The 26,290-nt window shown below is 49.1% G+C and overlaps 1 protein-coding gene across 1 annotated transcript; it reads right to left on the minus strand.

The window, feature by feature from the left end:
• Positions 1–336: 336 nt before the first annotated feature.
• On the minus strand, positions 337–17,339 carry ARL8B (ARF like GTPase 8B). Its single transcript, XM_074550290.1, has 7 exons — positions 16,985–17,339; positions 8,521–8,601; positions 7,869–7,942; positions 7,356–7,449; positions 6,695–6,762; positions 6,394–6,464; positions 337–5,034 (listed from the first exon to the last, which is right to left on the minus strand). Exons 1-7 carry the CDS (start codon positions 17,105–17,107, stop codon positions 4,985–4,987), a joined length of 561 nt encoding a protein of 186 aa, XP_074406391.1. The 5' UTR covers positions 17,108–17,339; the 3' UTR covers positions 337–4,984.
• Between the last annotated feature and the right edge of the window lie 8,951 nt (positions 17,340–26,290).

Genomic DNA, 26,290 nt, shown 5'->3' on the forward strand with positions numbered 1-26,290 from the left:
CTTACTCTTGAGAAAATTTCAGCTTTAAATTTAACACACCACAATTTTTTCTTCCTCTACTGACAAATTTGCTCTGTTTGTTGAATAATATGGTTCAACCCAATGGGTCTGTTCAGAGAGAAACACAAATGAGACCAACCAATGCTTCCAGCACCAGAACATAATCAGGAATGGGAATTTCACAGCCTGGCCTTTCAAAGTTGCCCCCACTGAGCACAAGGTTTACAGTCATTCTCCAGATGAAGTTATGTAAAGTTAAATTAGGTAATGAGGGTTCTTAGCTATTTCTAACAATAATATATCAGCTATCCTACTACAGATGAATATGCAAAAAAGTGGTTTTCAACAACACTTTATTGAAGCACTTCAAAATTATCACAATGATGCATGTTGCCTTTAACAGAATAAAACCTGTCATGTCATAATTAAAAGGCACTAATCCTGGCACAAAGGTCTACTTACCCACCTTCCACTGGGAGGGAAATAAAAACATCAAGTATTTCACTTCTCCTTTTACAGAGTATGTGCAAAGCCCCTGTGAGTGCCACTCTGAGTTTGCCATTGGAGTGGCACGCAGAGAGAGCCCCTGTTTCACCAAGGCATGGGGAGCAGCAGCAGCTGCAGCCCTGAGCAGCAGAGCCCTCTCTCAGGGTCACGCTCTGGTGAGACAAGTGCTGCACTCACCGTTTGGGAACTGAAGCCCTGAAGCTCAGGCACTCACACACATGATTTCTCACTGTCCATGTCACCTCAGAAACACAGCTAGATCTGTTCTGCAGCCCTTTTTGGGATCCACACTGTCAGGTCAGGGCAGGAGCAAGGCAGGGGAGCAGTGTGGGCATGCGGGGGGAGCACAGTTCCTGCACAAAGCAAACCAGGACGTGCCACTGCCAGCCACAAACGACAAGGGAAACCTCAGGGAGTTCAAAGCTTGATAATCCTGCTAAGCCATGCCTCAGGTTATTACAGATCACTGCACAACACTCCTAGATTCAACAGACAGACTGTTTAAGGCATTTTCTTTGGCCTTTACTTCTACCAGAAAGTGAAGATTATGCAGTTGGATTTGTCAGCACCCAAAATCCTTCCAACCTGTTTCCATCAAGATGCAAAGGGAAAACATAAATCGTTGAGGAACTGGATTATTGGTTCTACGGATGATGGAACAGCTGCACATTTGTGCATCTTTCCTGTTGCCAGGTGGTGGGAAGGAGCTGCTCTGTGCAGCTGCCCAGCCCTCAGCTGTCCCTGGCTGATGGGAGCTCCCCTGCTCTGTACCTGCATCTATGGAACCACCACCCACACTGCAGCTGGACAGGGACACTCCAAGGGAACTCTCCTGCAGAGCTGTGGGGGCAAGCACAACCCTTCCTCATGCACCTCTGCTGCTCCAGGAGCACCTGCACCGAACAGAGCCACCACCAAGGGCTGGGAGCTGAGTTAAACCCAGGACAGCACAGTGCCCACACCCCACAGAGGCAGGACTGCTGTCAGCTCCCAGCTATTCACCACCACACAGTGTCTGCCTTTTCACAAGAGCTGCTTTTCTGAACATGCCAACAGTCAAGACCTGCATCAGGGGAGTTTCAGGACTGTGTGACATAAGTAGGGCTATATTGATGTCAAATGCAATAAACTAAAATGCATTCCCAAAAGCAACTTTAGTGAAGAGAATGGGAAATTGAATCAGCCTCTTTTTACTGTCCATGCTCCCTACAGAGCCTGAGACAAGTAATCCTGGTGAGATTACATTTCTAGAACACAGCTGCAGCAGCCAAGTTCAGCAAACACCATTAATGCCTGTGCTGGGCTCCACACCTTTATTAGGCCAGAAAAGATTTAACCTTGGACATAAAGTGCCAGATGAGTTTTTTTCAGTCCAAGGCTGAGAAGGTGTTGAGAAGGAAACAATTCCTCCTCTTTTCAAAGAAAAGGTACCTGGCAAGTTACTCAAGGTCAGAACCAGAACAATGCAGCCACTCTGAGGGCTCCTTGCTGCCCCAGCAGTAGCCAAGGGCAGCTGGCAGGGCAGTGCCACCACAGCTGTGAAACCCAGCTGGGCATTTGGGAGTGTTGCAAATGGACCTTGTAGAGCACACACACCATGGGGGTTCCTGTGCCTCTCCCTGCTATTTACACCTAGAAACAAAGTGGTACCGAGACAGCACACCAAGCAAAGAGCTGTGGGCAGTCATAGCACAGCTGATTTACTGAATGACTGGTGCTGCTATCACACCAACCAGGCTGACAAGGCTTAGTGCACTAACACTGTGTTCACATTGGTGTCTAGAGACATTTTACTTTGACCATGACCTGCAGGGAGCTCCCAAAGACACATGCACAGCATCTTTAACAGGTCACTAGTCCTTTCCCCAGCTGAGTTACACATGAAGGATGCTCAAACACCTGCACTCAGGACTAAAAACTGACCTGGCACAGCCCAGTAAGTCTGAAAGCTTACATGGAGACAAGCCTGAAACAAGACATCCAATTTCTTACCATTAATTGGAAGATGCTGACAGACACTCCTATTAATTAATCAGTGTCCTAAGAGAAATTAATACAACAAAAACCTTTGGGAAGAACAGTCAGTGAAACTTCAGAATAAAATCACAGCAAAGATTTTGTTCAAGACCTCAGTCAACAAAAGCCTCACTTTCCACTGAGATAAGAATCCTTCTGCTTTAATTGGCAGTGAATGATCAGGCACTGCAAGATCTGACACTTATGAAAAACAAAGGTTTTACTCTAGGCTTGACACAAGAACCAAGCTTGCAGACACATGCATTTCTATCTCTCCTGAAAACTGAGCTCCAGAAGGCTGCCCCTGCTTCAGACCCTGCAGCTGACCAGTGCTTCTCACACACACAAAAAAGCCCTGCAACCTGCTCAGATTGACTATCCGAGCTTGCTCAGGTAAGGGGAGCAAGCCCCAGGCCTCAGGGGTAGTTTTATGAGCATTTCACTGGAAGAGTTGAACCACAGAATACAAATCAGCTCAGGTATTTACCAGTCCTTCTTCCCCCACTGGAATCTTTGGCAGAGGAGACAAACATCCCATTGTGTTTTTCCATGATTTCAGCCACACCAACTCAAGTCAGGCAGTTAAGTGTCAATACAACCCTCAAAACATAAGTTTATTGAATAAAGCTGAAGAGCAGTAAACCAACATATGCATCCACCTAAATAAAAAAAAAAAATCACGTATTTACAAAGTTCAGTAATTGTATAAGTTGTTCACATGCAGAGAGTAATGCACAGGTTAACAATTGGTAGTGTTTGGATGCCATAAACGCTGAAAGCAGTGAAGTAGATAAACACCAAACACATCAAGTTTAGCTATAGGCCAGTTAACTAAACAGTGACCTGGTCCCCCACAAAGATTCACACATTCTAGTTTAGTTTCCTCATGATAGGCACAAGCAAGTTTGCTAAATAAAAGTAACTGTAGCAGTTCTGGAGAACTCGGGACTACAGTAGCAAGTTAATACACCCTCTCCTCTACAGCACCAGAGTATGGATTAATTGAAACCATGCTTCAGAGAACTGAAAGGGGACAGAAAGTTCAAATGGAACTTCAGACTGAAGGCAGGCAGCTGTAGTGTGGGTGCAGCAGCGCCAGAGCTGGGACAGGACAGTAAGGCCATGGCAGGCTGCAGTAACACTGGCTCTCAGAACAGAGGGGACAGGGCTGCTCCCAGGGCTGCAAACCACGTCAGGTGAGGAGTCACACACAGTGTGAGGCAACACAAGCAGCTGCACATGGATCTGCACACACCAGGAGCCACACTGACACTGCTGAAGAACAAACCCGTCCCAACAAGGCTGTCCCTTTAAATATGCTGAAGTCACTGAGAAAGTAAAGCTACAGAAACGTTACAGTCTTGAGTTTATACACACTTCCCTAAGCTGCAGGAGCTAGTCAAGAGACAGGATCGATTCGTTGGCTCTCTTGTGCTTTGACACAGCAAAACATTTCATTGCATGTGACAGGCTTTGCACATGGTTACATCGAGAAAGCAGGCGGGTCTAGAGTTGTCACAATAGCCCAGGTATTCCATAGCACCAGGTGAAACTGTGCCCAGCCATTCCAGGAGCAGGAGAGACACTGACAATTACACACAGATTGTGCTAAAGGTCAACGACTGCCTCGATACAAGAGCATCAGTAATTTGGGTGTCATGCAGCTGCTCAGAATGCATGTTCTGGTTTCAGAGAGAGACCACAAGAATCTGGAGATAGAAAAATGTATTTGAACACAGCCTGATGTTCCTAGCGATTTGTTTTCATGCTGGAATACTCCAATTTTTGAAAGTTTGACAGAACAGTCCATTCCCATCCCCCACATAAATGTTAAACAGAAGCAACAGAATGATTTTAAACAGATGACTTTCCTAATTCATCACGAGAGTTTTCTTTCTCAAGTGACAGGATCTCAGCTGTAGATTAGTGATGCTGATCTATGCCTTGTGCTCCCCTCTGCAAACAGTTTCCATTTCTCTGCTTACATACACACATCACATGCATCTGTGAGATCAATCAGTATCCCACAATTCACGCTTAAATGTTTTCTAACTACTGTATGTGGCATCTTACAGAATCTCAATGCTGTCAAGCATCAGCATCTTCAAGCCACTAAACACTAGAAATAAAACACTTGCTGAAAATCATATAAAAACCTGGCCCTGAAAAACCAGAACAGAGTGTACCATCGTAGTTAACATGGTAGAGATATTTCTTTAAAAAGCCCCCCCCACAACCCTCCCACCACAGATGGTGTAAAATAAATATTTGTGCTGACTTTATCATGACAACTCTAGTTGTTTTGTGACAGAATAGGAATACAAGTCTTCAGCAGTGCACATGAGAAATGAACCGTGAAAAGGCAGATTCTTGATACAGGATTTTGGGGTAGTATCTCATTATGGAGGGAAGTGGACAATTGAGATTATGGCCAACTGGTACTGGAGATTCCAGGAAGACTTCAGCTTCTTCTAGATTTTGAATGCTGAATAAGCCACTGAAGCGTGATATCTACAGGAGAGAGAAGAGAAGTTCCACATTCAAGTGTCTGTATTGGTGTAAGTGAAAAGGCTTTGGTATTCCAGTGTCCCCAACCAGGACAGGAATATCCCAGCCCTTCTCTAGAGGATGGCCAGGGCAGATGAACACAATGATTTTCTGGATGTTTGCTGTCCATGCTTTGATCCTGTAACTGCTCAGCATCCTTTAAATAACAATGACAGGCACTGCCCCACACATCCTGGTTCCTCAGGTCAGTCCATTCCTAGGAATAAGATATTCCTGCATGGGACACTTCACTGTGGCTCCAATAATTAGTTTTAGATCAGCACTGCTCTGTTCAGTGCCTGCAGCTCCTCCTGTGATGAGCACAGAGCTGGTTTAGCCCTGTGGTACCAGGCACCGTGCTCCTCCCTGCCTGAAGAGGCTCTGCTAAGGCCCTGCCTTTTGCCTGGTGTTAATCCTTGTGTGGATCTCCACAGAAAGGAGTCTCTGCTTCCATCCAGCATGTCTGAACATTTAACTGATGCTAAGGTGACAGGGGCTTCTTGGAAGCCATAACTGCTCCACAGACTATTCCATTTTCCTAGAAAGAAGCTTCTTCCCCTATAAAGCCATCTTGGTATCCTTTAGAACTTCTCCTGGGAGCATCACCTGTAAGTTTCCTCATCAGCAAACTCCTGTTACCCTGGCAATGCACCAGTGTTAATCCCATGGCAGCCATGGAAGGCACCAGGAAAAGGGTGGGAAGTGTTGTTAAATTCTGTTTTCACTCAGCTGAGGTGACTCAGTTTACTCACAAAGCTTATGGCAAATACCAGAGATTACCCGACATGGTTTCTGTTTGAACTCCTCAAGTTCTGAAGTAGATGATGTCTGTGCCAGGAAAGGGCATTGTTTGGCTGCAGGGGACTGGCAGATGCCACAACACAAACTGCTCTGATAACACAGCAAGGGAAGGTGACTATTTCAAGGGAAATAATCCTGGTGAATAAACTTGGGGGAAAACTTGCAGTGAGTTCTTGGCATCGTGACCAAGTGAGGCAGAGGTGAGAGCACCTGACAGAAGTATAAAATCATTCAGGCCAAGGCAATGGACTAGTCAGCTCTCTCCTGCAAACTGACTGAAGACAGGAGCAGATTTCACAGGGACTGGCATTTTTGGTAACTACAGCCCTTAAAACTTTAACCCCAGTCAGGCCTCCTCACTGCCATCAGGAGTTATACTGAATTTAACCCTGCACTCACACACTGGTCTTTGATTTGTTCCTGGTTTCCTGAAGACAGGAAGTTTGTTTAAGAACTTAAAATCTCCCCAGTCCACCCTCTGACAGCACTTCATAATTCTCAGTGGTTTGGGTTAATAGTTACCTATATTATCTTTCTCTTTGCAAGAAATTGAGTAGCAGCAGATTTCTCTGTCCTGAATAGCAGCAAGATTCCTAGGAAAGAGAGAACAGGTCAGCACACATTTCACTGACACAAGGGCTCTTACTGACAGCCTGAGCTGCTCCTCTTCCCCTTCCCCACACAACTTGTTCTGTACAATATTCAGTTACCTGCTCTTGCTGGGTTTTCCACTCATAAATGCAAGCTTCCTGATCTAATAACAACTCTATGTACATGAATTTATTGAGAAAGAGAAATGTTTCTTAGCAAGGGTTAGACTTACATCTTTTCAATTAGCTGTTTCTCATCCAAAGCATTAGGAAGGTCTCTCTTATTTCCAAGTACTAGAACCTGAAATCCAGAGAAGGATATGGTTGTGGCTTTGCTTTAGAAAACCCCAAACAGACAAAAACCCCAATCAAAACCAGAAAACCAACAAACTTCAAGGGAGTCTCATGAGCAGTGTGGATCTATTAAATCTAATGGAACGAGATATTCAGTTAAACCAGATCTATAAAGAAGACTGACCTAGTCACAGGGAAAGAGGGGGTACAAATAAACTGTTCTGTGCAAAGAGCAAGCAAGAGAATATGTCAGCTGATAAATCTGAAAACATTTGCAGCACACTCACTGAGATTGCCCAAACTTACTCTACACTTCTGTACTACACTGTGGTTAACCTTTAGTCAACAGCACAAACTCATACTGTGGAATCCTCTAAACCTCTGCCTTAATTGTATTTATTATGTTTTGGGAGCACTGAGTGAAATAAGACCACTGAAGGTCAATAATTGGTTTGAGGCACTGGGGGCAGGCACTGTCCATGCCTATACTGACCAGTAAGGTTGGGCCTTATAATTCAGAGTTCAAGGCAGACTTCAGAGTTGCTCAAGTGTGCACATTCCTCAGAGACAATTAATGGTGTCTAAGGTGATGTTACTTACAGGGATTCCTTGTAGCTGGGGCTTATCTAGAAGATTGTGCAGCTCATTCCGAGAGGCTTCTATTTTGTCACGATCTGCAGCATCTACCATGTAGCTTTAAAGAGAATTTCAGGTTAGGTCAGCGACACTGAGCTCCTGCAGAAACATCACTTTTTTTTTTTTTTCCTTTACACTGCCAGGTTTGGGTACATTCAACAAGGCTTTCAACAAAGCTAGGATTTCTGAGCAAAGAATTTAGTTCTTTAAAAAAAATATTTTAAGACCAGAGCAGAAGGAAGATGCTTTGAGTTAGCACTGCCACCCAGTTCAGACAGGGAGGAGTTAGTCCTCCAGATCAGACACTGATAAAATAACCCATCTGAGCCCTGAACTGAAGGGTGAACAAGGTCAGTGTGGCTGCAGGGCAGGTTCAGAACCACAAGGAGAACTACAGAGTGAGGCATGCAGTGTTAGGGAGGCTCCCAGAGAAGGAAGGCCGTGTGAAGGAAGCAGAGCTGAAGGAAGGACACTTACACAATAGCATTAACTCCTCTGCAATATCGCTCCCACATGCTCCGGAATCGGGGCTGCCCTCCTATATCCCAAATCTTAAGGCAAGGGGAGAAAGACAATTTAGCCATGCACTGTGTTCAAACATGTCAGGCAAAGATAAGACAAGAAATCACTACAGCTTTTCCTTTCTCTTAAGCAGCTGCTTGACCCCTCCCATGCTGAAACAGGAATAATCCCCTGCACAGCTGCTCAGAGCTTAGGGCCAGCAGCAGGAGGTGCAAACTGGAGCACCTTGCACCAGATGTAACAGCATCCTGTGTATGAAGGCTACATACTGAGCTACACAAGAAAACACAATGTATTCACTTCAAAATCCTTCCCCTAAGCAAATTGATGAGCAGGAAAGCAGCATCTCTGGGCCTCAAACACTCAGATCTAAGCCAGACAGCATCATCACAACAGTGCTTTAGCTAGTCCATGAACCTGGGAATCACACACAGCTTCTCATTTCAGAAACTCCATAAATAAACATAAATGTCTTCTTAAGCTACTCGACAGATTTAGCTGAGCCTCTTCAGTGTTCTATATTTGCCTCAAGGCTGGAAGCAAAACAGAGCAAACATGTAAATTTCAAACTAGACCCTAAAGAAAACAGTCAACAATGGCAACATACCTTTATTGTAACATTACCCTTTGTAACCTTCCTCATGTTGAAGCCCACAGTAGGAATCATATCTTCACTGAATTGACCTGACTGGAAAAAAGAAAAACAGAGAAAGTTAAATTTAGTGCTTATCTGACACAAGTGGTTTACATAGTAAAATAACACAGGCTTTTTCTAACCATTCACCTTCCAACTGAAGGTTTTACGGCCAAGAAGTCGTGGATGTTAAATCCATGTGTACTGGAGCTTGTGTGAAGTCAGACAACTCATTTCTTACAAGCACTGAAATCGTTTTTCAAGCCTTGAGGCAGCCAGGGGAGCAAAGAAAGAGCTTTGCACAGCTCAGCAGACGGACAGCCAGGGCAAGGGAGGAAGGAGCCATTCACCTGCTGGAGCCAAGGCCTGCCTGTGGGGAGCTCCCAGTTACCTGCGAGCTGGAAATATCCAGAAGGGCTCCCTGTGATGCAAGCTGCTCTCTGGCCAGCCTTTGCAGCAATAAATCACTCCTGTGGAGGAAGCCTCCAACCCACAGGTAGGGGGTGACTCCCTGAGGAGTGTGAGAGGCTGCAAAGTGGAAGGACCTGCCGGGTCAGCTTCCTGCCAGGCCAGCGCCCAGCGTGTGCAGCAGTGGCAAACGCAGCTCCAGAGGGTCTGAGCCTGTTTCCAGCATCACTCCCAGCTGGACAGAGCTGCTGCAAGCAGCACTGCACTGGAGAGCTTCTCCAGCAGCAGATGTTCTACTGTCTGTAACACTTCCATCTGCAGCAGCCTGAGAGCCAAGTTCCCAACCAGCTCCTGCAGCCACAACAAGAGTTTTCAACACTACTACAGATTTCTGCCTTGGCTGTTTGGCAGAAGGTGAATCAGCCACAGTGGCCATTATGAAGCTCACTACATCCATTATGTGTAATAGAACCAGACAGTCAAGCACACTTGGAAAAATTAGGGTTGATCCCAAAGCATTCAGTTGTTTAATTAGGGTTTGGTATCACAGCAGCAAAGTCTGCATCTCTCCCCTGACACTGGCCAGAGAAGTTCCCTGGGGCTCAAAGGCTTTTGGGATCTCTGAAGCAGGCACACCACCCCAGAGTTAGGGCCTGACTGCCCACAGGCTGCAAGGAGCAACTCCAGGTGGCCATGAAGGGCAGCAGCTCCTGGCTTGTATCAGGAACAGTGTGGGCAGCAGGACCAGGGCTGCACGAGGAGCTTGGGTCAGACCCTGCAGCACTGATACAGAAGCCACTCTACCCCTTTTAGTGTGGCAGGGTGGGTGCCCAATGGGAATGCCAGCCCAGGAAATGCCCATTCCTGCCCCAGATGCCAGGGCCTGAGCTGCCCACTGCAGCCAGAGTGACCAGCACAGCCCAGAGCCCATGGTCAGCTGTGCTGCCACGCCTGGGCCAGCTCAGCTCAGCTCCTCAAACCAACCTTGCCTCTGAAGGGTCACTTGCCAGTTGCTCAAGCACCGCAGCATTCCTGCCTCCACATTCCTGCCTCCAGTCACACCCCACACCCACAGCTCCAATCCCAGCGTCTCCCAAGCACTCCCTGAGCCTCCATCTCTGCTGCTGAGCCTTACCCCAGATGCTGCCAACTATTCCCACTCAGATCCTTCCAGATCCTTCTCTCGAGAGCTGTTCTTATCAATAGGAACACACATTCCAGGAACCTGCAGGACTCATCACCTTCCTGCTGTGTTTATTTCCAGCAGACACGTGGGAAGCTGAGGTGCCCTATGAGAACAAGGCCTAGCCATGGTGAGACTGCTCCCAGCAGCGTGAGGAGGATTTTGGTGCCTCTTCATCCTGGGCTGGGTGGTCTAGAGGAGACTCCCACCAGGATATCTGCCTTGTTGGCCTGATTCCTGCCCATAAACCACCTTATCATGATCCTCATCAAGCTCCAGGCTGCCCAAACACTCCCTGCCCATCCCTGTGAGGAGTTTACAGCCCTCCCTTGCAGCACTCCCTGTGCCAGTCATCCCACTAATTGCAGCACCCATTTCATGTTCTCCCACTGCTCTTTCAGGACACAGATTCCTGCAGATTGGAGCAGCACTTTATTTGCCACATCTTTAATGTAATGTTGAAATTACTGTGATCCACCACAGGGAAACTTTTACAGAATCTCCAGGAAAGCTGCTGCATCTGATTCCTTCCCAAGTGCTCACTACCCACGCTGCACATCCCCTAACTTGTTTTGACTTGCTTAAAACCACAAACCCTTAAACCTGCAGTCACCCAGTTGAACTTCAGCTGTTCTCTGCTTTGCAGAAGGATGATCCAGAGCTGACAGGAACACATGGGTCAGCTCAGGTCTTCATTTGAAAGACCTTCCCCTGACATGAGTGTGGGTGTTCCTCTGCTCACTGGACCCAAAGGAAGCTATTGGAAGTCCCCTTCTCTTTTAAGACAGGTCAAAAATTGGTTAAAACGATTGTAAAGGACTTTAGCAGCAGACAGTGATCTCCTTTGATAGATTCTGCTACCACATTCAACTGCCTTGGCCCAGAAACTGTTCTCTACACTCAGAATTTAGAGGGCTTTTGTTTACTACCTCCTCAGAGGAAAAAAGTCAGGAATTCAGCTTCAACTTGGTGTATTCATATGCAAAAGCTACTCGGAGAGTAGCACAAAAGGAACATACTTTTACTAGCAGTCACTTGGTTTGAATCAGCCTTCCCTCCCAGAGCAGAGTACTCGGTGCTATCACTGTGTGCTCACAATAAGATGCTTTCTCCTGAAACAGCAGCTTTAAAACAAGTTTGATATGCACAGCAATATTGTCGATTCCCGATGGGAAAGCCTTTGGCTGCTGTCACACACAGCAGCGCTGCTCCAACACGCATCAAGGACAGCAGCCTTGCTTCCAGCACCGAGCCCACCCCAGCAGCGCTCCGGGAAGGGCAGGAGCTGTCCCAGCAGGGCTCCTGCTGCAAGCCTCAGCCCGAGGTCACACAGACACAGCACCAGCACAAACCCAAGGTCACCAAACAAAGTTAACTCCAAGCCTGTGGGAGATAAGGGACGGGGAGACTAAACAGAGCCCATTTCAGAGGCCACCAAGATCCCCCAGGACCAATCCTTCAGCTCCTGGTTTGAGAGATGCTCCCTTCAAAGCTCCTGGAGAACCCAAACAAGAGATTTCAGTGCAGCATGAACCCACTTACCCAGATGAGTACTTATTATTCAGAGCAGCAGAACTGCATCCAGACTGAACTAAGGGACTTTATTCCATGGATCAGTTTGGGTTCAGCTCACCCAGTATCAGGGGCAGCACTAAATCACAGACTGCAGCATTTCTGAACAAGCCAGCTACAGGTACAGCTCATTTCCCAGAGGAAAACTTTGGACAAGTGACAACTTGTCATGTCCTGACATTCCAAAAGTGTATAAAGGATGCAAGTTTAGTCTCTTTTATAATTTAATTAATATTACAACAACCTTATTAAGCCTACCATTTCCAGTTGTCTTGAGTCAAACCATAAACCAAACAAAACACATTTGGGTTTCTTCATCTGCCTCTCCAAAACCATCAGCTACAGCCAGAAACTCAAATTCCAGGGAGTTATGGAACAGTAGAGTGGTTTCACTTGGGAGGAACCTCAAAGCCCATCCAGCTCCCCCCTGCCATGGGCAGGGGCACCTTGCACTACCCCAGACTGCTCCAAGCCCTGTCCAGCCTGGCCTTGGACAGCCCCCTAAGCAGCTTGATTCTGACTGCACAGCCTGCAGAAGGACATTGAATCATCAGAGAAGGTCAGGGCAGCCTTTAGTTTGCATCTCATAAAGCTGACATGATTCACTACTGTTACAGGACCCATTTCTTCACAGGGACTCTGCTATCACACAGGAAAGATTGTTTTATCTTTAATCATAATACTTTTCATCCAGCTAGATGAGATCACAAACAAGCTTAACCAACTAGGAGACAACACCACTGGAGTATGGAATCCAGCCAGGACACTCCCAAGCCACCTGAACCAGAATATTACACTAAACTCTCCTGCTCATCCCTAAAAATTTCTTTCTTTTCGCACTAAGAAAAAATGCTGCATGTCTCCAAAATGTCTTCTTAAAAAATTATTTAAAAAGCAGTGCAATTTTAGCATTATATCAAGCTACCCCTACACTAAGCCTCCTCTGCAACACTCATAGCCTCAACCAAGCAGTGCCTCATAAATGGACAAATCAACTTTCTACAGGCCAGCTTCCTTCTTTAGGAAATACCTCAGTGTTCCAGCCACTTGTGATCACGATCAGAAGCCTGAACTCCAGATTAGAAACTTAATCCCTGAAAGGCTTCCCAACAGCACTTCCAGGAATGATTCCTGCAGAAACCAGAACAGTGGTATATGACAAGAAAAGGCATTTTTATTTCCCCAGCCCTGAGTTTAACTGAATATTTAAAAGGACATGGACAGTTTAATAAACACCTACCATAAAGAAGGTGTATGTCTGTCCAGAAGGCAGTCATGTAAAGCTCAGGATATTTCATGTTTCTGATAGTCAAGAAAAATGTCCTTATCCAGATGTTACCACTCAAAGCTCTGCCACTGCTTACCAAGTGCTCTACAGGAACTCAGTACCCAAATGGAAAAAGGGGATTCTGATTTCAGTCACCTGTTTTAGCCCATCTAGGGTACAGGCAGCAGGACCTCAAAGAAAGGGTCTGAGTCACCTCCTAGGAGCTTTATTAGCTAATGAAGTGATGCAATGCATTTCAAGAGACTTCTGCCATTAAGAAACACTTCAAATTTTATCAGCCTTCTCCCTTAGCCACAGTACACACGGGATCTATGGCCTGCCTGGGTGGTTCAAAAGGCAGTAAAACAGCAGTGCAGCTCTTTAGAGCAATATTTTCCTGCACTTCTCTGGTGCGACTTCTTCAAGCCCAAGTTACTTCTAACAGCCATGAGAACAGAAGGAAGTTGCAGCTCCCAGCTGGCCAAACGAATCTTTCCTTGAGAGGCACTTCAGGAATTGCCTCTCTCTAGAAACCACAGTCTCATTCCAACACTTGCCAGATATTCCAAAGTTAAAAATCCAACCACACTAATTCAGGCTCTGACACAAATCCTAAAGAGGGACCTTATTTACCCTGTCACCACAAACAGGCTGAGTTTAACTCCTTAACCTGATAACCATATCAGAAAAGTCCAACTTCTTCCCACTCCTCCAGATCTCTGCTCACTGACTATCAGGCTAATGAGCTTCAGTGCCAAACACCTGGATCAAGGATCAACCTGCCAGGCATCAGGAAATGCTTCTACAGAAACTCCAGTGCAGGCCACTATTCCATGCAATAGGCTGTGGAGGCTGCAGGGGTGTCCCATTGTCCCCCAGCTGCAGGGGTGCCCCATTCCCTGGCTGCAGGGGTGCCCCACTGTTCCCCAGCTGCAGGGGTGCCCGTTGTCCCCAAGCTGCAGGGGTGCCCCGCTGTCCCCCAGCAGCACACCTGCAGGGCCGTGGGCAGGCTCAGCTTACCTGAGTCGTGTTTCAGTGGCCTCACACGGCCCCAGCAGCATTCCCAGTTCCTGGGCTGAGGGAATGGCCACGAGCTGCAAACACCACCAGGTCCTGCAGAGGCTGTAAATAATGGGCATTTGCAGGGCTCGGCTCAGGAGCCGACAATCCCAGATGCGATCCCGGGATGACATGCAGTTTCTCTGAATAAGAGCCACAGGCCATCCACATTAGGGAAATTAGGACCAGGAAGAAATGATATCCTCCCTTGTGAGCAAGTTTACTCACACACATGGAAAACTTATGCTTAATATCTAATTAGAGACAGTGACTAATGCAGAGCCTTAGAAAAGCAGAAGCTGCATTAGCTGAATCCAGCTCTAACGAGATTTTTAAACCTCCTAATCAAACTGAACACAGGAGGGTTGGGGTTGGGGGGGACATTCAAGCCCATCCAGTGCCACTTCTGCCATGGCAGGGACACCTTCCACTGTCCCAGGCTGCCCCAAGCCCTGTCCAAGCTGCCCTTGGGATCCAGGGGCAGCCCCAGTGGCCCTGGGAACCTGTGCCAGGGCCTGCCCACCCCCACAGAGGATTTCTCCCTAATATCTAATCTAACCTCTCCATCTCGCAGTTCAAATCCATTCCCTCTTGTCCTCTCTCCAGGCCCTTGTTTAGCCTGATTACAAATCAAGTGTTTGTTTACACTGAAGGAATAAACGTGATCAAAACCCACCACCAATCTAGAAAAGAATTATTCTAGACCTGGACTGTCTGCCTCTCGTGGCCTGTCCACTTCAGCAGCAGCCAGGCCCTGTACCAGCTTCCCTGTGTAACTGGGTGAGTTTTCCCTCTGGTTCCATATGCCTGACTGGATGGGCAGAGATTACATTAGACATTTATTTTGGATTAAACTCGCTGTTGGCAGACTGGCAGCAGCCCTTTGTTAGGTAGCACACAACCTCCTGAGCCACAGCAAGCTCCTGGTGAGCACTCCAGCCTTCAGAGCTGTCCTACAGGACATCTTGCTGTGTCATTCCTTTCATTTCAGTTTTGAGGAATCCCAACAGCCTCATCCACCCAAACCATTAACTGGCCTGCAGAGAGCAGTTGTTCTTTTCCTGCACTCATCCCCAGATGCAGACTCTGAACTGAAGTCAGTCAAGGAAGCAAATAAGGAAACAGCTCTGCATGCCATGGACTGCACTGTTCTGAAAAGTGATTTTGCACTGGAAACTGAAGCTTATGCCATTATTTTGTTAAAACCAATAATACAGACCTGGGCAAACCATTTCCCTCTGCTTTTCTGTGTAAAGGCTCACCAGATTTCCTAATTAAAAACTTCAGCAATGTGACCTGATGCTTCCAAACTAAACCAGCTAAGGAGGCTGTGTCAGCACGCTCAGCAGCTTCCTCCCTGTCCGGGGTTTTGCAAGGCTCCCTGAATGGCACTCACTCAGATAAATGCCTGGGTGTGATCCTAACATGTGGCTGAAACCGTGCAAGATCCAACCCCCGCAGAGGAGGCTGGAAACAGACTCCAGCTTTACTTGGGGAAACTTCTCCCACCGGAGACAACGTAGATGGACTCAACTGATGTGCAGCTACTACAGCTCTGACTGCTGCACATACCTGCAGTGAGTCTCACAGGTTACTCCCCAAACTCGTGCTGCTGCTACTATACAGAGGCAAAGCATTTTTGGTCAAGTGCCATCACCAGGAGGACTCCAGATGATTAACAGCCTGCCCAGAGCCCCCAGCTGCAGAAACACTCCCAGGAGTACCAGCTCAGCAGCCACAGATTGAGGCTGTACAACAGCCTCAGAGCTCCATTTCTACAAATCCAAGCCAAGATGTATTGATAAAGTGTGAAAGAAAAGGCTCCTGTCATTCCTGGGTTATTCCAGCAACTTTTAGCTGGCAACAAGCTAGAGAAGTTACCTTTCATGAAGTAACCCATTTTCCATGGTCATCAGGAGCCCACTGAGTGCTCACACCTGAGCTACACGAGGGCTTGGTTATGGTTTGCCAGGATGTTTGTCAGTGTGCAAGGATGATGCACAACTGCAAGAGAATGAAAGTCCTTTCCCCAAACACTAACTCAGTCAACTGGCACTTAAATAAATAAGTATTCCATGGTGCTAAGGACACAGCCTCAAAAACCAAGAGACAAAATGAAGGTGTGCTCACTCAAAAGCTGGAGACATCAGCTTTCTCCTTCCAGGTGCACAGCACTCAGGTCACCCACACTCCCTGAAAAACCAAAAGACACCCTGGCTGCCCATTTCAGGAGCTCCCAACGTCCAGCCTGTCCCCTGGAATGTTTTCCATCCCATACATCAGCAGAGCAGGACACTGATGAAGCTGAACACGCCATTTAGGCAAAACCACTCTTTATCTCGTTCAACAATGGAAAAGCTTCGTGTAGGAGTATTCCCACACCCTTCCTTTACCTGCTCCAGGCACATCACCAGATCAGCAGGCCCCAGTGCTGATGGGCTGCTGATGGGCTTGTGAGCTGTACTTCTTAGCTAAGTTGCACCTTAAGAGAAAGATTATTTGATATGGGTTCCAGCAATCGATAAGCAAATGTTTGAGAGGAGAACCGTGAGTAGGTGCTAACACTTAAGTGATTTAGGACTATCGAAAAGCAGTCAAAGGGAGGCGGCAGCTGAAGACACACAATGTTATCTCCACATCTGCTCACAGGGCCCCGCCACACCGACACCCTGACTGAAAGGCGCCTTCCGAGCCCGCTGTGGGGCCGACCCTGCTGGGGGATCGGTGACTCCACGGGTTCCCAAAGGTTTACGGAGGCACGGCAGCCCCCGACACTCGGCCATCCCCCCAGCGAGGGCTCACACGCTGCTCCCCGCGGCCCGGTCCGGCCCGGCTCCATCCCCGCGGCCCGGCTGGGCCTGGCCCGGCCCGGCTCCATCCCCGCGGCCCCGGCCCCGCTCCATGCCCGCGGCCCCGGGCCCAGCTCGGCCCCCGCCCGCCCCGCTCACCGCGATGACGTTGACGAAGGTGGTCTTGCCCGAGTACTGCAGCCCCACCAGGGTCAGCTCCATCTCCTCCTTCCAGAAGAGCGAGCGGAACCAGTCGAGCAGCCGGGACAGCAGCGCCAGCATCGTGGCGGCGGGCGGGCGGGCCGGGGGCGCTGCGGGCCGGGCCGGGGGCGCTGCGGGTCGGGCCGGGCGATGGCTCCGGCGGGCCGGGACGCTGCGGGCCGGGCTGTGCCGTGCCGAGCCGCGCTGGGCCGTGCCGGGCGCTGCTCTCGGCCGCTCCGGGACAGCCGCGCTCGTCCGGGCCCGGCTCCCCCCGCCGCCCTCACGTGACGCCGCGGTCACCCGGCCCCGCCGGCCCCGCCCCGGCCCGCAGCGCCCCCTGGCGGCCGGAGGGCCCGCGGCGGGACAGGGCGGGGCGGGGCCGCCATGGTGGGTGTGGTGAGGAGGGTGTGACACCCCTGAGCCGCCATGGTGGGTGTGGTGAGGAGGGTGTGACACCCCTGAGCCGCCATGGTGGGTGTGGTGAGGAGGGTGTGACACCCCTGAGCCGCCATGGTGGGTGTGATGAGGAGGGTGTGACACCCCTGAGCCGCCATGTTGGGTGTGGTGAGATGTGACACACCTGAGCCACTATGTTGGGTGTGATGAGGAGGGCTGTGTCACCCCGTTCCCGCCATGGAGCAGGACAGGCAGTGATGACACCCCTGAGCCCACCATGGAGCAGGCTCTGCCCTGCCTTCTCCACCACAGGCTCCATAAGGCTGGGGAAGACCCCCAAGCTCATCGAGTCCAACACCACCTTGTCACCCAGACCTTGTCACCACGTCCAGTCGTTCCTTGGACACCTCCAGGGATGGAGACGCCTCCACCACCCTGGGTAGCTCCTTCCAACACCTGACCACCCTTTCCATTAAGAAGTTCCTCTTGATGTCCAACCTGAGCATCCCCTGGCACAGATATTCCGTCCGTGTCCTCTCGTCCTTGCCTACTACGGTGGGGATGGCGTGAGCATGTCAACCCTCACCACTCACACACCATCCCCGCGGTGCTGTGAGGGCCCCTCAGGGCCACCCACAAATCCAATCCCAGCTTGAGAGGAGTAAGGATTAAAAAACTTCGACTGCAATATTTCCAGTTGGCCCAAGTACCTTTTAACCAAGTGAAATACAAAACCTTTTGTGTGCTCACAGAACTTCCCAAACCAAAGGGACAGCCCACTTCACCTCATTATCCCCAGTTATCCTCACATAACCAGATGTTCTCCAGACCTTCCTGCCTTTTGCATGGACTTTGGTAAACTGATTTTCTGCTTGAGCCAAATAAACTACGAGCAGATAAGTAGTATATCTAAACAGGTAATACTGACCAAACCACTCCATTAGGTGCATTTATCACAACTTATTGAGGTCACTTTGGTTTCCAGCAGGAAGCACTTCCGAGTGGAGTCGAAGGAGCAGCACGCATTGCATGGACTTTTTTGGGTGATTTACCAGGGTTCTTGTCACTGTAACTGGGGTTATTTCAATTCCCAGTCAAAGTAAGCCCAAATTCACAAATTTTGTGGCTCCTGCTCTCTGGGGAGTTACACAGTGGCTTGTGTGCTGTGAGGCCAGGCAGGAACAAATAGAGAGGGAGCAGAAAAAAAAAATCACAAGGAAGCTACAGGATGGGACTAATTGGTCTCTGCTCACAGGGCCTTGCACAGGAGGAGCAGCGACTGCTGCACGCAGAGAATAAATCCCATTTCCATCCCTCCTCGGGCTCACAGGGCTGGGGAAGGCACTGCTTTCAAATGCCACAGCTCTGGCACACTGAAATGAGGAATTCCCTGCTCCCAGCGGCAGGGAAGGCATTTGTGCCTGTGATTTTCCACCCCCAAAACACGGCTTTCCTTTGTATCCATAAAAAAAGCCAACTAATATACTCCTTCCAATTAAGCTGAGATATGAACTGCACTTTGAAAGTTCTTAATCCATTCTCTGCTTCATTAACTCAGAAAATTTCATCCCCATGGTTAGCCCTATCAGAGAGGATGGAATGCCTGGCACCAATTAGTTCTAATAACGAGCTAAGTTGTGCACAGATTTCGGAGCCTGTCATTAGTATGAGAAAATAGGACAGCTCCTCTCAGAGCAGAATATCTTACAGGCCCTTCCTTTAATTTGTGTCTGGCTGACGCCTCCTCCCGCAGACAAAGGAGCTAATTGATTTGATGAGTTACAGAGCCTGCTGCGTGGCACCTCCCCTGCTGCCCAGCAAGGAGCTGCAGCCAAAACACAGCGACAATATTGCTCTGAGCTCCTGCTCTCCTGCTCTTCACACTCCGTGCTCCAAGGAGCCAAACACACATGGCCTGGGTGCTGATTTTCTCCCAGGATTCAGCTGGGTTATAAAATGTTATAATAGAAAATTATGTAAACTTTAATTTTATAATATATTTATATTTATATTTATATACTATATTATAATATAGTATATATTATATATTGTAAATAATATATAATAAAATTATAATTATATATAATATATATAATATAATTATATATATTATATACTCTTACATTATTTATATTATATAATATAAATTATATAAATTATATATTATATATAGACCTATTATTATAATAATTTATAAATTAATTATGTCATTAATATAATAATTTATCGATTAATAAAATCAGCATTTATAGACATTTATATAACAGAAATAATTTAAATAACAAATTATTATAAAATAGATAATATTTTAATTTCATAGTATAAATTATGTAAAATGTAATAATATAGAAAATATTATAAAATGTAGTTATATAAAATTATAATATTAACAGTATAGATTAATAATTATTTAATATATTACATTATAATGTCTTAATTTATATTAATAATATAAATTTTATATATGATATATTATTATATAATGCAAAATGTAATAATATAGAAAATATTATAAAATGTCTTAGAGACCGTGGGTGCCTCCCAGGTTGGGATCCTCCCTTGAGGAGGGAGGAAGAAGCTTTTGGATCTGGGCAATCTGAGGGCTGTGAGGACAAACAGGAGCCTCGCTCTGCAGTGCCAGCAGGCAGCTGGGGGCTCTTTCCAGCTCTGCTCTTTCAAGGCTCACTGAAAATAATATCAAAAGAAACAGAGGCAGATGATAGCAGATACAAGATACGTGTCTTCTCATGTTACAGACTCTTAAAGGAAAGGGTAAGATTAGTGGTCACCTCTAGAGAGATGGACATTAAATAGCTGGTTCCTAAACCTGCCACAGCCTGTAACTGTCCTCCTGTCATTTTATACTGCATTTTTGGTACTGCCACAGCATAAACAGTCATTAAATAACCCGAGGAGGCAAAGGAAGGACTTCTCTGTGTCTTCCTCACTTCTGTCCTGAAAAAATAAATGTGTCAGTTGTGCTGTTACTGCTTGAGCTAAACCAGAAATATTCCTTTGCCATGAAGAGCGAGACACGCGGTGAAAATTAAACCATAACTTATTCCCTCAGAGATGTTTGCAGGCTGCCAGCATGCCACAAAACCCTGCCTCTTTCTGCAGCCCAGGAAAGCACCGGGTGGGGAGGGAGGAGGCAGGGAGGGCAGCCCAGCCCCGCTTCCCCAGCAGCCAGGGCAGCAGCGTGACTGCTGCGTGAGGCCTGACGTGAGCACAGGATCCCATTTCCAGAGCCACGGGATCACTGCCCTGCAGCAGGGCCGGCCTGTAAGTCAGGGGTGCACGCTCGGACACCGGGGTGTCTCCAGGAGTGCCTGCAGGTGAGAATCCTCATCCCAAGGTGACCTGGTGTCAGCTCACTCTCCACACACCTCCCTCACCTTGCAGCAAGGCTGGAAACGTGGCAGCTCGGTGGCTGGCAAGCTGTGCAAGTGTCTGTCACTGCCAGGGAAAATATAAATGATGGCACTCGCTCCAGCATCTCGGTTTCGTAGGTGCTGGCAAACACTCCCCAGCAGGAGCTGCTGCATGCAAGTGATGACCTTTAGGAATGCTGGCATCTCCCAGTGCTGAAGGAGCAGGAGCATGAATCAGCAGAAGGGAGCAGGGGAAAAAAAAAGATAGTTAAAAAGGAGGCTGCTGTTAGCAGTAAGTTAAATAAAATTCTCCTGATCCTCCAGTCAGATTTATTAGCAGTGACCTTGGCACTTGCAGAGCCCCCTGCACAAAAGCCAGGCCCACGCTTGCAGATTTAGTGCACACTCAGGGCCTTGGCCAGCCCAGTCACCACATTTCACCCTTTCTGTGATTTAGATTTTAAACCTACAAGGAAACAAACCCATTCTTCCAGCCTGGGCACAAACAGCCTCCAAGTGAGGCTCTGAAAGGCAAGCACAGAGCCCTGGGCTCCAGCCCTGCACACACACCTGTACGAGCAGATTCAGGGGAGCAGCACCTTGGGAATGCCACAGCAGGGACTCCTTGGTGAGACCGAGCCATGAGCTGCCCACCAGGCACCATGCACATGTGCCAGGCCAGGGGAGGCATTTCTGCAGCCTCTGCTTTGGGACAGAGCTCCCTCCCAGCTGCCAGGCAATATCCAAACTGTGCTGCAGCCCCTTTCCCTACAAACCCCAGTGCCCACAGTGCGGGCTGCCCCGTGCATTTCAGTCCCACCAGGTGTTGTGCAGCTCATGCCAATCAGCCATGGGCACACCTGGGTGCCACCTGGGCTATGCAGCAGCTCTGAACCCAGCAGCACAGCACTGAGCCCGCCTGTGCAATTCTGTTTATTCCAGCCAGGATCCTCTGTTTGAGACCCTGCCACACCACCAGGACCAGCCTGAGCCACAGCTCTGGGTGCTGCCCCTGCCTCACTTATCCCTTCCCACCCTGGGAAGTGGGGTTGTGCCTGGCACAAAGGTGAAGTGTCCCAGTTCTGCACAGCTTGTCCCCAGCAGGAGCCCTCTCACTGCGACAGGCACGGGATGAACCCCGGCAGAGCCCAGGGATGCTGCGATGTCCCAGCGGGTCCCACTTTTTTTCTTACACTTTAATTTCCCCTTTTCCTCTCAGGTTTTCTCCTTGGCCAGCGGCTCTGCTGCCTTTGCTTGGATTTTCCAGCAGAGGGGGATGCAGCCTCAGCAAAGCCGTCCTCCTTCCCTGAAGAGTTTAGCTGTGTCCTCACCTTCATCCTCACCCTCTGCCTGCCCTGGCTGGGCTCCCTGCCCAGCACAGCCCCTGGCTGGCAGTGCCAGCACCCACACCCAGCCCTACCCTGGCACATGGGCACCACAGCAAATCTTCCTCTCTATTTTTGTGGATAAATCCAAAGTGAAGGATGTTATCAGCAGTTCCCTAGAGATGGACAGCAGGAGCAGCAAACCCAATCCCATGTGAGCCCCAGCCCGGTTGGCAGGAACACGTCAGGGGAGCTGTCCCCACAGGTGTCACAGGTGTCACCACACTCTCACCTTGTCCTGAAGGAGCATCCAACCTATGTCAGATTCTGTGAGGGGCAAATCCCAGCTGGTGCCTTTAGTGAGGGAAGAAGGAACAATCCACAGGTACAAAGAGGCTCCCACAAGCCCAGCCAGCTGAGCTGCACTCATTTACTCCAGCCAAACACACAACTGCTGCCTCAGCACCTGGTGAGAGTCCTGAACTGAGCAGGGGACCTTTGTGTGTGTCAGTGCTGAAATCAGGAGCAGAAGGCAGCACCCAGCCCACTCTGCAGTCTCTCTTGCACTGGATTTTGGGTGCTCTGCTTGTCTGTATTGTCCTTTGTCACCCCCTCTGGAAGTCACCTTCCCTGCTGGCATTTCATGGAGTGGGGCCATCACAGGGAGCTGGGCACCCCACACCATCACGCCAGAGATGGGCTTCAAGGTTATTTCCTATCAAATGCTCCTCTCCCAGCCATCCAGTTATTTTCTCTTTGGCTAAATCATCTGAAAATAGACTGCAGCCATCCCAGCTCTTCCTGCTTTGTATGCATGAGCAGGAAGGGGAATTTAGGATTTTGCTGTAATGCCATACACAAAAGCCTGCTGGAGAGCATCACTTTGATTAGCTCTTATTGTACACCCAAGAAAACAGAAAAGAATAAGAATAAGGGAGAGCCCAGCATGTGGCTGCTGTGCCTTGCTGCTTCAAGGCTGCTCAGAAAATCTGCCTGCTTGCTCAGGGCCCTCATCAGGAGCATATTTGTGAATATCCCCAAAATGGCTTGGGTTTTATCCTCTTGATAATAAGGGGGAGAAGGGCAGGAGCACTGCAATGATTTGCTCCCTAGCCCACCCCAAAACTCTGGCAATGAAGCAGCCTGACCCTGAGGCCTCCCTTCCCTTGGTCACCTGCAGGCAGATGAACCTGTCCAGCCCCACCACACCACACAGGGCACAGCAAAGCTCCCCAGCTGCCCACAGGGCACCCCAGCTCCCGGGAGTCTGACACGGAAAACTTGATTTGGATCTGGGAATTAAATTAGCAAAAGGGATGAAAAAGAAGAAAAATATCTCACATCCAAGCACGCATCTTTGGCAGAATTTATGACTGGAAAAAAGTATTGGGATGTGAATTTTGCAGACAGCTCTGATGAGCGATGGAATGGACCAAAGTCCTCGCTCCAAACTGCCTGAATTTTGAGGATTTGATGCAGATCCAGATTTTAAATTTCCATTGGGGCCTTTCCCACTAAAACCAGAAGGAGAAGGATCTCGTTTGCTTACAGAGGCTGTGCCAGATACTAACTTGCTCCTTCCCCCCCTGTGTCCTGGCCACCCCCTCTTTACTCTTTCTCACTTTAGGTGAGTCTCTGTCACAAGGCACTGACAAACTGAGCAATCCTGGTTCTCCCAAGGGCACCATAGTTCTGGAAAATAGAATTCAGTGCAAGCATCTGCATATGGATTTTTAAAATAAATCTCATCCCAAATAAAGCTCATCCCAAGCTGTGGGCACTCCAATCATGTCTAAAAACACGAGAACACAGGAGAGACAGAATGCAATGGATGCTTCCCTGCTTCCCACCAGTCATGAGACTCACACAGCTCAAATCCCACTGTTACGCTTTCCCAGCAGACAAATCCTGCTTTATTAAACCAAAGTGCAAGGGAATTAGCAAAACCGCCCCTTTCCTTCACACTACAGTGTATATAAGCAACCTAATCCATACGCCAAAGCTCGCACGGCTCTCAAAAGCTCTCAGCTGGGAATTCCCGTCAGCAGCTCGCAGTCTCCCTCCTGTCAGCTCGGGATTACCTTTCCCTAACAGGGCAGGGAGGAGAAAAGCACGTGGGCACCTGCCAGGCTCATCCCTGCGGCTCCCCCGCACGGTGACCCTGCCTGCAGGCACGGCCGTGGGGCAGGGGCTGCGCCCCGGCTCATTAGCGCTCTGCTCATTAAAGACGCTCCTTTGGCTGACCCCACCAAATACTTCCCATTGTTTCCCTCGGTCCCGTGGCTGCTGGGGCTGCTCGGCGGCGGGGGAGGAAGGGATGGATGGGCCAGGAGGGATCCCCATGCCCTGGCTGTCACCCTGCCCAAGCTCTGCCCAGGGAGAGCGGGGGTGCGAGTCAGCACCGTGAGATCAGCGCTCCAGCACACACCAGGGGTAACCGGGGGCAGGGAGGATGGAGCCTTTTGTCACACGAGGCTTAATGGGCCTCTTCAGAGGGAGCAGGAACCGGCGAGCATCGCAGCCTGGAATAGCGATGTGCTACATCCCATTTCTCAGGAGGGAGGAAGGAAGGAAGGACACGTGAAAAGAAAATAGCAGTAAATGATCCCACTTCATAATTTTTCTTCCTGTAACCCCTCTGGCCTTACAAACAGGAACTTGGTGTTAAACCAAAAATAAAGCGCGCTGCCCGTGTGGCAGTTGCCGATGGGCGTTCCCGAGCGCCGCTGGGCTCAGCCCTGCTCTATAAGCAGCCTGGGCCGGGCACCCTAGCAAAGTGCCTGGCTTTGCATTTGCTATATTTACATATCATCAGTTATCAGGAGAACAGGATGTCCCAGGGGATCTGAAATAGGATACAGCACACTCCATCTCCCGGCGGTCCAGCCGCGGCCAGGCCCTGTGACTGATGCTGTTTGCCCGTCTGCCAGGGCTGCCCAGTGCTGTCACCCACCCAGCCCGGCTGGCACGCAGGCCAGGCTGCTGTGGCATCCCCAGCCTCCCTCCATACACGTGTGGCCGCAGCAGAGAAGAGCTGAGGGGTGGAAAGCTCCCATTTCTCTTTCTGCCACGCCATTTTTTATTGTGAAGGCAAAGGAGATTTATTCTGCCCCCCAAACATTCGGGTCTGTGTTCTCCTCCACACCTTGCTCCTTACCCCGAAGCCCCAGCAGCCATTTCAGTGCAGGGTGATGGGGCACAAGCAGTCTTTTCCCAGGTGGAGCAGTGCCAGGGCAGAGCAGAACCCTGGCACAGCTTCCCACAGGCCCGGGGGGCTCACAGGGTGCAGAGCACCCAGAGGGCAGGGGGCAGGCAGGGGGGTACCAGCGCCCTGGCACTGCACACCCTGCAAGGCACGGGCTGTCCTGTGGGAAGCACACGGGGTGCCCTGCCTACCTCACCACCTTGGATTTAAATGCCTTTCTCACACGCTGGGCGTAGCTGCCAAGTATTGTGCCTTCAGTACATCACTCCACCTTGATTTCAAACCACTTCAGCTCGCGTTTGGGAGTGGTTTCCAAGCATTCAGCTCGCCCATATCTTATCCACACTGGTTTCCTTTATGAGCTGCACCCACTACAGGTCCAGAGCTCTAAATGCAAACCCAAACAAATATGTGGTAGCTCTTCCCATTCCCACTGGACTGGCCTGGAGTGGGAGTGGAATGAGTCAGGAGTACCATAAAGGAAAGTGAAATAGATCCACCCTGAGCAGATGATAGGATCAGGGCAGATTAGTAGCCTTGGATCAGATTCAAGGGTCAGCATAAATCTTTAATCTTTGCAAAGTCCTCGAGCCTCCCTCCCCTCTCTGTCTCACATGCACACACACCAGGCATGACTAAACAGCTCTCTGCGGGGATGGCAGACGCTTCAGAAACTCCCGGCTGGTTTTGGTTTGCAAAATACAACAATAAAGCTGCTCTCTGTTCTGTGAACGTGAGAACTTCCCTGCGCAGGCACCTCGCCCCTGGATGCTGTGGGATGCTGCCAGGGACAGTCACAGCACAGCCACTGCTCCCACCGCACCAGGGGCCTCTCTGGCTCGCTCTGACCCCACAGCCAGGCTGCACCAAGCAAGTGAGAGCCAAGGACAGTCCCCACCTTGTGCCTTGTTAGGTCCCGACGTGGTCTGCCAGCACGTCATTACTCATTATTCCTCTGTATTTGCTT

Source organism: Zonotrichia albicollis, chromosome 12 (genome assembly GCF_047830755.1).
Source record: "Zonotrichia albicollis isolate bZonAlb1 chromosome 12, bZonAlb1.hap1, whole genome shotgun sequence".
In the NCBI taxonomy this organism is placed as follows: domain Eukaryota; kingdom Metazoa; phylum Chordata; class Aves; order Passeriformes; family Passerellidae; genus Zonotrichia; species Zonotrichia albicollis.